Source organism: Colobus angolensis, unplaced genomic scaffold (genome assembly GCF_000951035.1).
Source record: "Colobus angolensis palliatus isolate OR3802 unplaced genomic scaffold, Cang.pa_1.0 Scaffold243, whole genome shotgun sequence".
In the NCBI taxonomy this organism is placed as follows: Eukaryota; Metazoa; Chordata; class Mammalia; order Primates; family Cercopithecidae; genus Colobus; species Colobus angolensis.
The window spans coordinates 3,060,218-3,074,442 of NW_012115633.1; the positions used below are offsets into that span (position 1 = coordinate 3,060,218).

The window sequence follows — 14,225 nt, forward strand, 5'->3', positions numbered from 1 at the left end:
AAAAAAAAAAAAAACCTAGTAGACGGGAACAATGGCTCACCCCTGTAATCCAGCACTTTGGGAAGCTGAGGCGGGCAGATCACCTGAAGTGAGGAGGGTGCAGTGAATCAAGATCATGCCACTGCACTCCAGCCTGGGCAACAGCAAGACTCCATCTCAAAAAAATAAAAATAAAAATAAAAAGACTCCCTATGTACAATATGCTAACAATTTATCAGTAATCTTTATAATTTATATTCAATTTCCAAAACAACTAAAAGTGATTAACAAAAAATATTTGCCATTAATATCCTCTAACCTTTGATCTTTTCAAAATATTAACATTCACTCATATGTACAGTGCTATGAAAAAACTGTTTAATAATGCAATCCACAAAATGAAAAGTATTAAATTAAAATGTATTATTTTATTACTACATTTTCAAAAATCTATACGAGGTTCTAAGCACAACTGTTAAAAAGATATGGCCCCGTTAACGAGCACATAGATTAGATTTCAGCAAGCACAGTGAAGTTGTAACACTAAAATTCCACTTTAAAAATAATCCTTGCCTTACTAGTTAGCTCTGACCCAAGTATATATACTATCCCAATACTAGAACTGCTGAAGATCTTAAAACCTATGACACCTATATGTAATAAAGATGTAAAAGACACTACCTAATTAAAATGTATGCAGAATGTATCCTGAGCTATTAAAGTAACAATTACAACATATATTCGAAGCCTTCCATTTCAGTACATACAGATTTGAAAACTCATTTTATTATGCAATGATGACATGAACTATTAAATCACACTGTTCTATAACCCAGTTTCAATGAAGTCTAGAAAAAGGCAGATCAGGCCGAGCGCAGTGGCTTACGCCTGTAATTCCAGCACTCTGAGAGGCCGGGGTGGGCGGATCACCTGAGGTCAGGAGTTCGAGACCAGCCTGGTCACTATGGCAAAACCCCATCCCTACTAAAAATACAAAAATTAGCCTGGCATGGTGGCACGCGCCTGTAATCCCAGCTACTCAGGAGGCTGAGGCAGAAGAATCGCTTGAACCTGGGAGGTGGAGCTCGCAGTGAGCCGAGATCACACCACTGCATTCCAGCCTGGGCAACAGGGTGAGGCTCTGACTCAAAAAAAAAAAAGAAGAAAAAGGCAGATCATACATGTTAACATTTTTAAATGTAAAGTAAAAGTTCACATTTTCAACATTTTGGAAATGGTCTAATGTCTAAAACCCCAATGTTAATACTTGTGTGCTCACAGGAAACCAAACATTGTATTCGGTAGGAAAGAGGAGTTGAACAGCTTATCTAAGAAACCACTTGTTCTTCAATTAGCTTTCATCTTGCTCTGGTCTTTTATTTTGTTTGCACTGCAGTTTCCTCATATATAATAAAAAGATAACACGTATTCAGTCAGGTAAGAACGATCCTCTCTCTCTTAAGGAGCAACCGTCCTCTCCTCCCCAACCCATGTCAAGGAGAGTCCAAGGGAATGGGACCCCTACTCTGATCCAGGTCACCTCTTGGCCTGACCCATCTTCGGTGCCGGAGGTTGACACCCGCCCACCTTGGGCCTCCTCGCCTCCCTCCCGTAAAGCCTTCAGCCTACAACTCGGACCTGCGCCCGCCGCACCCTACGGGTGCGCCCGCGTGGGAGCCACCCCGCCCCCAGGCCGCCAGCGCGCGGCCGATGCGCGAGCACGACCCGCCAACCCGACGGCTGCCTGGGGCCTCGGCGCCGGTCCCACCCGGTCCCAGGCTACGCTCCACGGAGAGCGCGGCATTCGAGACAGCGCACTCGGGCTTCTCCCGCACGGTCAGCGCTCGGCCGCCAGCAGCAGGCTGAGGGGCAGAGCCGGGTAGGAGCAGAAAATCAGGCAGCCCGGCCCGGGAACCGACCTGTGGAGACCGCCATCTTCTCCTGCAGCCCGACGCAGCCGCCTGCACGCACGCACGAACCGTCGCGCGTCACTTCCGGGAGCGCGCTGCCCTACACGCGTCATAGCGGACTCCGCCCCTGGCTGGCGCCCGGCTACCCAAGCCTTGACTGTGAGCACGTGGGCCCAGGGGTCGCGGGGCCTCGCTGCTGTTTCCGCAATTACCTGTGACTCCGCTCTCAAAATGAAACGCTAAAGAATAAATTCATGAGGGCCGGGCACGGTGGCTCACGCCTGTAATCCCAGCACTTTGGGAGGCCGAGGCGATCGGATCACCTGAGGTCAGGAGTGTAAAACCAGCCTGGCCAACATGAAGAAAGCTCGTCTCTACTAAAAATACAAAAAAAAACTAGCCGGGCGAGATGGCAGGCGCCTGTAGTCCCAGCTACTCGGGAGGCTGAGGCAGGAGAATGGCGTGAACCCAGGAGGCGGAGCTTGTAGTGAGCCGAGATCGCGCCACTGCACTCCAGCCTGGGCGACAGAGCGAGACTCCGTCTCACAAAAAAAAAAAAAAAAAAAAAGGAATCCTTCCTTCCAGTTTTTGCCCATTCAGTATGATATTGGCTGTGGGTTTGTCATAAATAGCTCTCATTATTTTCAGATACGTTCCATCAATGCCTAGTTTATTGAGAGATTTGGCATGAAGGGCTGTTGAATTTTGTCGAGGCTTTTTCTGCATCTATTGAGATAATCGTGGTTTTTGTCATTGGTTCTGTTTATGTGATGGATTACGTTTATTGACTTGCATATGTTAAAGCAGCCTTGCATCCCAGGGATGAAGCTGACTTGATCGTAGTGGATAAGCTTTTTGATGGGCTGCTGGATTCAGTTTGCCAGAATTTTATTGAGTATTTTTGCATCAGTGTTCATCAGGGTTATTGAGCCCACGTAGCCAAGACAATCCTAAGCAAAAGGAACAAAGCTGGAGGCATCACACTACCTACCTGACTTCAAACTATGGCTACAAGGCTACAGTAACAAAAATAGCATGGTACTGGTACCAAAACAGATATATAGATCAATGGAACAGAATAGAGGCCTCAGAAATAACGCCACATATCTACAACCATCTGATCTTTGACAAACCTGACAAAAATAAGCAATGGAGAAAGGACTCCTTATTTAATAAATGGTGTTGGGAAAATTGGCTAGCCCCATGCAGAAAGCTGGAACTGGATCCCTTCCTTACACCTTATATAAAAATTAACTCAAGATGGATTAAAGACTTAAACGTAAGACCTAAAACCATAAAAACACTAGAAGAAAACCTAGGCAATACCATTCAGCACGCAGGCATGGGCAAAGACTTCATGACTAAAACACCAAAAGCAATGGCAACAAAAGCCAAAATTGACAAATAGAATCTGATTAAACTAAAGAGCTTCTGCACAGCAAAAGAAACTATCATCAGAGTGAACAGGCAACCTATAGAATGGGAGAAAATTTTTGTAATCTGTCCATCTGACAAAGGGCTAATATACAGAATCTACAAAGAACTTAAACAGATTTACAAGAAAAACATAAACCCATCAAAAAGTGGGCAAAGGATATGAACACACACTTCTCAAAAGAGGACATTTATGCAACCAAACAAACATGAAAAAAAGATCATCATCACTGGTCATTAGAGAAATGCAAATCAAAACCACAGTGAGCTACCATCTCACACCAGTTAGAATGGTGATCATTAAAAAAGTCGGGAAACAACAGATGCTGGAGAGGATGTGGAGAAATAGGAATGCTTTTACACTGTTGGTGGGAGTGTAAATTAGTTCAACCATTGTGGAAGACAATGTGGCAATTCCTCAAGGATCTAGAACTAGAAATACTATTTGCACGGCCCAGCACGGTGGCTCATGTCTGTGATCCCAGCACTCTGGGAGGCCGAGGTGGGTGGATCACAAGGTCAAGAGATTGAGACCATCCTGGCTAACATGGTGAAACCCTGTTTCTACTAAAAAATACAAAAAATGAGCTGGGCGTGGTGGCAGGCACCTGTAGTCCCAGCTACTCGGGAGGCTGAGGCAGGAGAATGGTGTGAACCCAGGAGGCGGAGCTTGCAGTGAGCCGAGATCGCCCCGCTGCACTCCAGCCTGGGTGACAGAGCGAGACTCTGTCTCAAAAAAAGAAAGAAATACTATTTGACCCAGCAATGCCATTACTGGGTATATACTCAAAGCATTGTAAATCATTCTATTATAAAGACACATGCGCATGTATATTTATTATGGCACTATTTACAGTAGCAAAGACTTGGAACCAACCCAAATGCCCATCAATGATAGATTGCATAAAGAAAATGTGGCACATATACACCATGGAATACTATGCAGCCATAAATAAGGATGAGTTCACGTCCTTTGCAGGGACATGGATGATGCTGGAAACCGTCATTCTCAGCAAACTATCACAAGAACAGAAAACCAAACACCTCATGTTCTCACTCATAAGTGGGAGTTGAACAATGAGAACACATGGACACAGGGAGGGGAACATCACACACCGGGGCCTGTCAGGAGTTGGGGGCTGGGAGAGGAATAGCATTAGGAGAAATAGCTAATGTAGATGACAGGTTGATGGGTGTAGCAAACCACCATGGCATGTGTATACCTATGTAACAAACCTGCATGCTCTGCCCCTGTTGCCCAGAACTTAAATTAAAAAAAAAAAAAAAAGGAGAAAATGTAGTTAATAAAAAAAAAAAAAAAGCTGGCATTCTGGTTTGTGCCTGTAGCCTCAGCTACTTAGAAGGATGAGATGGGAGGATCACTTGAGCTAGGAGGTTAAGACTTCAGTGAGCTATGATGGCACCACTGTAATACAGCCTGGGCAACAGAATGAGACACTGTCTTAAAAAAAAAAAAATAGCGGGGGGCCAGGTGTGGTGGCTCACTCCTGTAGTCCCAGCACTTTGGGAGGCCAAGGCAGGTAGATCACGAGGTCAGGAGTTCAAGACCAGCCTGGCCAAAATGGTGAAACGGGGTTTCACCATGTTAGCCAGGATCTTGCCACTATACTGTAGCCTGTATGACAAGAGGAGACTCTCTCTCAAAAAAAAAAAAAAGAACAGAAAATAAAGAAGAATCATATTCTTATCTACCGTCAAGCCACTGTAACTTGACAAGCCAAAATGAGACTGTTTTTCTCACAAAGGAACCTGACATAATAACCTAACTGAAATTTCTTACCAGTGCAGAGAAAAACTCTAATATTATCATCAAATTATTAAACTTTCCCCAAGTTTGTCTGCTGAGTTCTAGTGACCTCAGCATTACATACTTAGCAACAGTCTCTAGCTGACCTATCCTGAATATCAATACTTCTTAAACACCACATTTATTATGTCCTTACTGATTGAGAAAACCTGCATTTGCTTCCTTTTGTGTACCACCAGATTGGTAGTAAGTTTCATATTGATTGCCAATAATGATTATCTGAAGAGCCATTTCTAAGACCATATTCAAGCTCAGCAGAAAAATGTTGATGTAACTACCATAGGGAGTTATAGCAGAAAATGGTCCATTTACCAACCTGGCCAAGGATGCCAAGCCCAAACACCACGGCCTGATTTTCACAACCTACCAGAACCCAGCCTCCACTGACGTCTCCTGAATGATTTCCCATCTCTCTCCAGTGCATGCCCACACTCAGCCAAGCCGCCTCTCAGGTACACTATTGCCACTGCCCTGGTTGTTTCTCCACCTGAGATACCGCATTTCTCCTCCACCTTTCAATATCCTGTCCTTCCTTAAGGCCCAGTTGAAATCTCACTTCTCTGAATCCTTTCCTGATTCCTTTTTCTTGTCTTTTCGTTAAACTGATCTGCTCTTTTAGTCTGTACTAAGAAGTTAGTACAGCAAAAAAACTGATATGTTATCTCTGTAACATGAAAATCAGATCCATTTTAATCCACTTGACTTTTTGACCCTCAGAGTTGTGGGGCCTCAATAGCCAAGGCATTCATGGACTCTCCCACTAACAGGAAACTCAGTACCTGTGATCAAAGCACACTCACACACATGCACGCCCAAAAAAAACTCATTATGTGCCCTGGGAACATTGTTGCTTTCTTGACATTTTCATTCTATCTCCCCTATAATTTCAATTTGGAGCTGGGCTTCTTTCTCCTGCTGGGGACAAAGTTCAACCACTTAAAGTGCTTGGTCTAAAGCTTACTCTTCTCCACTTTCATTATGTTTTCCCTGTTTACTGTGCCATCCAATTATGGAATCTGATGGTTAATTCCCAGTGCTCATCCCACTTGACCTGCCAGCAGCAGCTTCTAGAGCAATCAACCATTCTGTTATCTGAGAACTAAATTCTCTCTCTCCCTTTTTTTCTTTTCTTCTTTTTTTTTTAGACAGAGTCTTGCTCTGTCGCCCAGGTTGGAGTGCAGTGGCGCGATCTCAGCTCACTGCAACCTCCGCCTCCCAAGTTCAAGCGATTCTCCTGCCTCAGCCTCCCAAGTAGCTGGGACTACAGGTGTGCGTCACCATGCTCAGCTAATTTTTATATTTTTATCAGAGACGGGGTTTCACCATGTTAGCCAGGATAGTCTCAATCTCTTGTCCTCATGATTCGCCTTCCTCGGCCTCCCAAAATGCTGGGATTATAGGCCTGAGCCACTGGACCTGGCCAATTCTCTCTTTTTTTAAACAACATGATACTTTGAAATATGTATACATTACAGAATAACTAAATGTTACCATACAAATCATATTCTAGTAAGAACATTTAAAATCTATTCTCAGCCATTTGCAAGAATATAGTATGTTGTTATTAACTATAGATCTCCTGAGTTTATTCCTCCTGTCTAACTGAAATTTTGAATCCTTTGACCAACATCTCCCCAATCCCCCCACCCCTGCATACCTTGGTAACCACTGTTTTTCCCTTCCTTTCCTTGTTCCTTTCCCCTCCCCTCTGCTCCCCTCCCTTCTCCTCTCCTCTCAGTTTCACTGTATTGCCCAGGCTGGTCTCTAATTCCTGAGCTCAAGCAGTCTGCCCACCTCGGCTTCCCAAAGTACTGGGATTACAGGTGTGAGCCACCATGCCTGGCCTCCATTCCTTACTTTTGAGTTGAACTTTTTTTGTATTCCACAAGTAAGTATGATAATGTAATATTTATCTTTCTGTGCCTGGCTTATTTCACTTATCATTAAGGTCCTCCAGGTTCACCCACATTGTCACAAATGACAGTATTTCTTTCTTTTCGAGGCTGAGTAGTATTCTACTGTGTACATATATGCCACATTATCTTTATTCATCCACTGATGGACACAAGTCAATTCCTTATCTTGAGGCTATTGTGAATAATGTTTACAGTAGTTTGAATGTGTCCCCCAAAGATCGAGTGTTGGAAACTTAATCCCCAATACAACAATGTTAAGAGGTACGACCTTTAATTAATGATTAGATCATGAGCCTCTGCTTCTTTTGCGAAATGTCTTTTTGGATCTGTTGCCCTTTTTTTTCTTTTCCTGAGTTGGAGTTTCGCTCTTGTTGCCCAGGCTAGCATGTAATGGCGCAGTCTCGGCTCACTGCAACCACTTCCTGGGTTCAAGGGATTCTCCAGCCTCAGCCTTCCAAGCAGCTGGGATTACAGTCATGTGCCACCATGTCCGGCTCATTTTGTATTTTTAGTAGAGATGGGGTCTCCACTAAAGACCAGCCTGTTGGTCAGGCTGGTCTCAAACTCCTGACCTCAAGTAATCCACCTACCTTGACCTCCCAAAGGGATTACAGGCATAAGCCACTGTGCCCAGCCTGTTGCCCAGTTTTAAATCAGGTTATTTGCTTTCTTGCTTTTGAGTTGTTTGAGTTCCTTATATATTTTTGATATTAAGCTCTTTTCTGATGTATGGTTTGCAAATATCTTCTCCCATTCTGTGGGTTGTTTCTTCTGGAGGACCAATTTTTCACTTGACTTCAAAACTACCACACTTTCCTAGTGTTTTTTTGTTTTGTTTTGTTTTTGAGACAGGGTCTTACTCTGTTGCCTAGCCTGGAGTGCAGTGGCACCATCACAGCTCACTGCAGCCCTAACCTCCCAGGCTCAAGTGATCCTTCACTTCAGCCTCCTGAGTAGCTGGGACTACAGACATATGCCACAACACCTGGCTAATTTGTTGTAATTTTTGTAGAAACGGGGTTTCACCGTGTTGCCCAGGCTCATCTCAAGATGTTGGGCTCGAGTGATCTGTCTGCCTCCGAAAGTGCTAGGATTACAGGCTTGTCCTAGTGTGTTAAAGGTAGTAGGTTTGGTCAGGAGGCAGGAGCAAGAGGGAAATGTGGGTAACAGCCTTAATTGTATTTTCCATGGGAAGGAACAGGAAAGGGATGAAAAGCAGGCTTAGCATTGGCTGCTAAGCAAATGCTAAACAGGCTCTGAGACATAAGGGCTGTCCCTAATTGTCAGGTTAATTTGTCCTTGAATGATTAAGGTGGGAAAACGGTGGCCAGAGTGTGAGAGCTCAATGAAGAAGGTGGTGAGGGAGCACGCTCTGTTGGTTTGTATTTGAAAGGCACAATCCCCAAAGTGCTATTTACTGTCCCTGGGAATTAGCTAACACTGAGAGGGGCCATCCTTCAAGGGTCCACAAGGCCCCAAGTCATCAGTGCATCAAAATACAGAGAAACACCTGGTCCTTCTGCTACTTCACTGGCCATTTATTCTGAGTCTTTCTCTTCTACATGAATTAATAGTATTGAGGAGTAGTTTCTTTCTTTCCTTCTTTCCTTCTTTCCTTCTTTCCTTCTTTCCTTCTTTCTTTCTTTCTTTCTTTCTTTCTTTCTTTCTTTCTTCTTTTCTTTCTTTTCTTTCTTTCTTTCTTCAGGCAAAGTCTCCCTCTGTTGGCCAGGCTGGAGTGCAGTGGCCTGATCTACACTCACTGCAAGCTCTGCCTCCCGGGTTCACACCATTCTCCTGCCTCAGCCTCCCAAGTAGCTGGGACTACAGGTGCCCGCCACCATACCCAGCTAATTTTTTTTATTTTTAGTAGAGACAGGGTTTCACCATGTTAGCCAGGATGGTCTCAATCTCCTGACCTCATGATCCACCCACGTTAGCCTCCCAAAGTGCTGGGATTACAGGCGTGAGCCACTGCACCCGGCTTTTGAGGACTAGTTCTTCGTGGCCTTATCAGAGCCCCAGCAGCACAGAGTAATTGGCTTGCAGGTGGTAAAAGAATTTACCAACATCAGTGTAAGTTTGAAAAGGAAAGTTATATTAGATAACACATTGCAGCAGACTGCAACAGGGCACTTCAGCAAGAGAGGACTGAGCCACACGGTGGATTTTACGCAGGAGTGTTTATGGACCTTAAAGTGGGAGCCTAAGGATAATTTGGACCATCTTACCGACATGTGTCATGATAAATGATTACATCTGTAGACATTTTGGTGCCATGATGTCAGCAAGGGTTGCACAATGAGTTTCAACATGCAAACATTCCAGAGATGTATAGAAATTCTACTTATTGGAGACCACCCCTCATATTGTCTTATGCCCAGTTTCTGCCTCCAAAGAAAGAAGACGTAAAAACTAAAAGGCAGAAATGAAATCCACAGGCAGACAGCCCGGCACCATGCCCTGGGCCTGGTAGTTAAAGATCAACCCCTTACCTAACTGGTTATGTTATCTATAGATTCCAAACGTTGTGTGGAAAAGCATTGTGAAAATCCCTGTCCTGTTCTGCTCCATTCTGATTACTGGTGCATGCAAGCCCCTCTGCTTGCTCAATCAATCACAACCCTCTCATGTGGACCCCCTTAGAATTGTAAGCCCTTAAAAGGGACAGGAATTGCTCACTTGGGGAGCTTGGTTTTTGAGATGTGAGTCTGCCAACGCTCCCGACAGAATAAAGCTCCTTCCTTCTTTAACCTGGTTGGTGTCTGAGGAGTTTTGTCTGCAGCTCGTCCTGCTACATAGTTACTTATAACTTTTTTGTAAAGAAGCTTGGTACCAGAATCTGGCTTTAGATAATATGGCAGTCTGGGCAGGGCGCGGTGGCTCATGCCTGTAATCACAGCACTTTGGGAGGCCAAGGCAGGCGGATCACGAGGTCAGGAGATCAAGACCATCCTGACTAACATGGTGAAACCCCATCTCTACTAAAAATTAAAAAAAAAAAAAAAATTAGCTGGGCATGGTGGAACATGCCTGTAATCCTAGCTACTCAGGAGGCTGAGGCAGGAGAATCACTCGAACTCAGGAGGCAGAGGTTGCAGTGAGCCAATATTGCGCCACTGCACTCCAGCCTGGCAACAGAGCAAGACTCCCTCTCAAAAAAAAAAGGAAGTCTAATTACTTATGAATTCCTCAGATAAGGAGTGTTGCCTCTGGATGGTCCGCTTGATAGCCACCAGGTGATCTTTGCTCCCCTCAGTTCTCAGTCCTTGGATATTGTTAGGGATAAACTGCCCCAAAAAAGCTTCTTGGTGCTGCCCACCCCTCCCCCTAATGCTCTGGAACTCTTCTCTGTGCCGCCCACCCTTCTCCAAGTCTCTTTACCTTTCTAAGTCCTTATCAAAGGCCACAGTGAAGCCAGCCAACTTCACTTATCAGACCTTGCTGCAATAAGCAAACCCCAATTACAAACCATCCAGACCACACAGAGGAAGTGATTTGCTTTATGCGACCACCAGAGTTGGCGCCAGAGGAAAAGGCAAGTAGGCAAGATAAAAAGGAAACTTTATTACGTAGCCAATGTATAGAAAGAGGGGGCAAGTTTCACCAGTCTCCGGCAGCGGAGGCTGAGGAAGTCACTCCAGCATTCTCGGGCGAGGTTCCTAGGTCCGCGTATGAGGAGGGGCTGAGGAAATTCACGCCGCACACCTTCCAGGAGCGGCTTTTATGTCTTGGGCCTGGGAGTGGGAGGGCGGTAGGTGGGATGCGGGCGGGTCGAGGGCCGTGCGGTGGGCACGGCCAGGTAGGTTTCGATTTCCTCGGTCAGACGTCATGCTGTACATGTGCAGTTGACCTGTGCCTTTCCTGGGCGCAGGAAAGTTGGTGAAGAACCCAGAAGTACGCCATCTTAGTCACATTTGTTCTTTGTTTCCCTGTCCCTCTGTCCAGACAGTCCAACCTTTTATTGATTATGATGATTGGGGGCGTTGTTGTCTGTCCAGCTGCTTCCTGCTGTCAGGGGACATTGTCATGAGGGTCTATGGTTGGCACCTGGACGTAGGGATGTAGGAGCATCTGGTTGAAGGCGACATGGGTGATCTCTTGAACTTTGGCTCGGAGAAATTTGATTAAAATGGGGGCAAAACATGGGATAAGACAGAGAATTAGTATAGGGATGAGAAATGGGAGCATCTGTTGCATTACCAGAAATAACCATATAGGTGGACCTGGGGTTAAGGGAGTGTTGTAGTTCTTTAGTTCTGTTTTAATCCAGTTTAGGGTTTGGATATTAGTGTCAACTAGACCTGATTCGTTTATGTAATAGCAACATTCTTCTCCTAAGAAAAGACATGTTCCTCCTTTTTCTGCTGTGAGAAGATCTAGTGCTCTTCTGTTTTGTGCTGCCACTTGAGCCACTGAAGCGATTTGATGTTGTAAAGAGGCTAGACTTTCAGCTGACGCCTCTATAGCTTCTTGAATTTGGGTGGTTAGAGATCGGGTAGATTGTACAGAGTAGGCAAAAGCCCCAGTTCCAAGTCCTGACGCCACTAAGGAGGAAGCTAGGGAAATCCTGATGACTAAGGGAAGGACAACGGCCCATTTTTGGAGATTATCAGGAGGAGAGTTAAATTGTAAGGTGAGTTCAGCTACTTCTGCTTTGCTATATAGGGTTAAACTGGGTACTAAGGACACTGGGACGCAGAGGGATTGGCTGATGGATGTGTGGTTAAGGACCTTGAAAAGGGTTTTGTTGCACCAGAAATAACCTCCAACGGGGGCCGTCTGGGTCTTATTGGGTGGTTGGGTGTACTTACACCAGGAGGAGTTTGGGGCAGAGTAGCAGAAAGGAAGGATTGGATTTTCTGGGTTTTGGTATAGTGGGACTTGGAGCAAAAACGGTTTTTGGGAGGTGCTTGTAGAGCCAGTTGTAGCCTTGAAAGCAGTAGGTAAAGGGACTGCCGCTGAGGGGGACTCTTTAAGGGCTGCACAGAGGAAACAGTGGGAAAGGTGTGTTATGTTAGCTGCCCGTGTTAAGTTTAACCCTTGACGGACCAGCTTTAACCATGAGAAGGGGTCTTTGTTGGAGGAGTGTAGTTGATCTTGTAGGGCCTGTTCTTGTGATTGTATGGCTAAGGTTAAATTTTGTAGGTGTTTTATATTTTTAGGGAGGGAGTTTTCCTTTTGGACTAGTGTCCTTTTGATCAAGAGGGTGGCAGTCGGATATGAAGCTGACCATCTAGTGTAGAGTCCTCCTTTTAGCCTGTCCGCCCATCGGGGGTCCCACGGGTCTTGGATATTTAGTTGATATTGATAGGGTACAGACTGCACGTGCTGCGTGAAGAAGTGATCACCCTCATGTACATAGTGGATTTTACAATATTGATAGGGGCATCCTAGGTTTGTTTCTTGCCAGTAGTTTTTACAATTATATTCTGTTTGGTCATATAGAAAGCAAAGAAACGGGTTAGGCCATCTATTTTTGCGAGAAGTGAGGGTGAAGTTTATGGTGAGGAGGGACTGACAGCCTTGGGGTGGGCAGTCTGCAGTGCCTTGTAGCTGTGAATGTTGTTTGTTGTTCTCTGACCAAGTTTCAACTATGGAGAATCTCCATATGAAAGTTGGGTTAGTAATGGAGATCGGAGTGTATGAGGAAAATAGTAATATAAGTATAAAATAAGACTTCATTTTGAGTGTAATCACAGAGTGTGCCTTGCCACTGGAGATGTTCTATAAAGGTAAGTAGACGAGAGAACCACTGTGATGGGCTGTGATCTGGGGGTAAGTAGGGATCTGTGATAATATACTGGAATTCCGTTATATTTATGTAGAGTATGGTGAGAAATCGGGATAAGCATAAGAGTTCAGGGAACATGTGGTGGTCAAGGGAGTTTGGTGAGTCTGAGGCGGGTAGGGGCAAGTTTGGTAGATGTCCACTGATTGTCTTCTGTGGGGGCTTTCTTTAGTTGTGATATGTGGACCCAGTGCGTGTGTCCTAGAAGTTTGGCTGCTGTGTATGTGGATAGGAGGACAGTATATGGGCCTTTCCACCTGGGCTGAAGATCTTTGGCTTGGATATCTTTTAAATATACTTGGTCCCCTGGGCTAAGAGAGAGATGTGGGTTATAGGTGTCTGTTGGAGGGGGTGTGCTAGTTCAGCATGTCATCTTAGGAGTTGTCTTAAGAGGGTTAGGTATGGAAGATAATTTGCCAGCGGGGAGGAAAGGGTGGGTAACTGCTGGAGGTGAGGGGCCGGCCATAGACTAGTTCAAACGGACTGAGGCCTGTCAGACTTCGTGGGGCTGCTCGTAGCCGGGTTAGGGCCAGGGGAAGGAGAGTTACCCACGATTGTCAAGTCTTGAGGGAGAGTTTGGTGAGTTGTTGGTTGATGAGCCCGTTGGCCTTCTCTACTCTACCGGAAGACTGAGGTCTATAAGGGATGTGGAGTTTCCAGGTAATGTGTAGGAGGGTCGCCACCTGCTGGACTACTTTGGAGATGAACGCTGGGCCGTTGTCAGACTGGAGAGTGAGTGGGAGGCCAAACCTAGGAATAATGTGTTCAGTAAGCGTGGAAGCAACTATATTGGCAGTTTCTCCTGTAGTAGGATAGGCTTCTATCCATCCTGAGAAGGTATCAATGAGGGTTAAGAGATATTTGAATTTTTTATGTTTTGGCATGTGGGTAAAGTCAATCTGCCAATCTTCACCTGGTTGGTGCCCTCTGAGTTGATGGCTTGGATGGGGGTTGCGCAATGTGCCTTGAGGGTTTGACTTGAGGCATGTGGAACACTGTTGATTGATCATAATTAGGTGTTTCATGAGTGTGGGGCAGTGGATGAGGGGGCTTAGGAGGTTATATAGAGCTTTGGGTCCTATGTGTAGGGAATTATGTATGTCTTTTAGAATGGTGTGGAGTTGTGTTTTAGGAATAACTAATTTATTATTGAGGTAAATCCAATTGTCTGCGGCTAGTTTGGCTGTTGAATCTTGTAATAGTTTAGTCTTTTCCTCTTGGGTATAATTAGGGGTATATTGAGGAGAAAGAAAACAAACAGAAGGAAGTGTGGGAGTGGAGAATCCGGCAGCCGATTTGGCAGTGGTGTCGGCAAAATCATTGCCAGCCACCACCGGGTTAGATGGAGTCTGATGACCTTTACAGTGTAT

At 45.1% G+C, this 14,225-nt stretch overlaps 1 protein-coding gene across 3 annotated transcripts in view; it reads right to left on the reverse strand.

The window, feature by feature from the left end:
• The window catches only part of UBE2V2 (ubiquitin-conjugating enzyme E2 variant 2), a 62,113-nt gene extending 60,144 nt beyond the window's left edge, over nt 1-1,969 (reverse strand). Inside the window, exon 1 of one of the 3 annotated variants that reach the window (XM_011945687.1) lies at nt 1,895-1,950. Coding sequence is in view for 1 of the 3 variants with exons in the window: in XM_011945685.1 (XP_011801075.1) it covers nt 1,899-1,914 (16 nt within the window). In the remaining 2 variants the exon portion in view is untranslated. Of the gene's footprint in view, nt 1-1,797 lie in introns of all 3 variants that reach the window. The other 2 variants (XM_011945689.1, XM_011945685.1) reach the window with 2 other exon arrangements.
• Between the last annotated feature and the right edge of the window lie 12,256 nt (nt 1,970-14,225).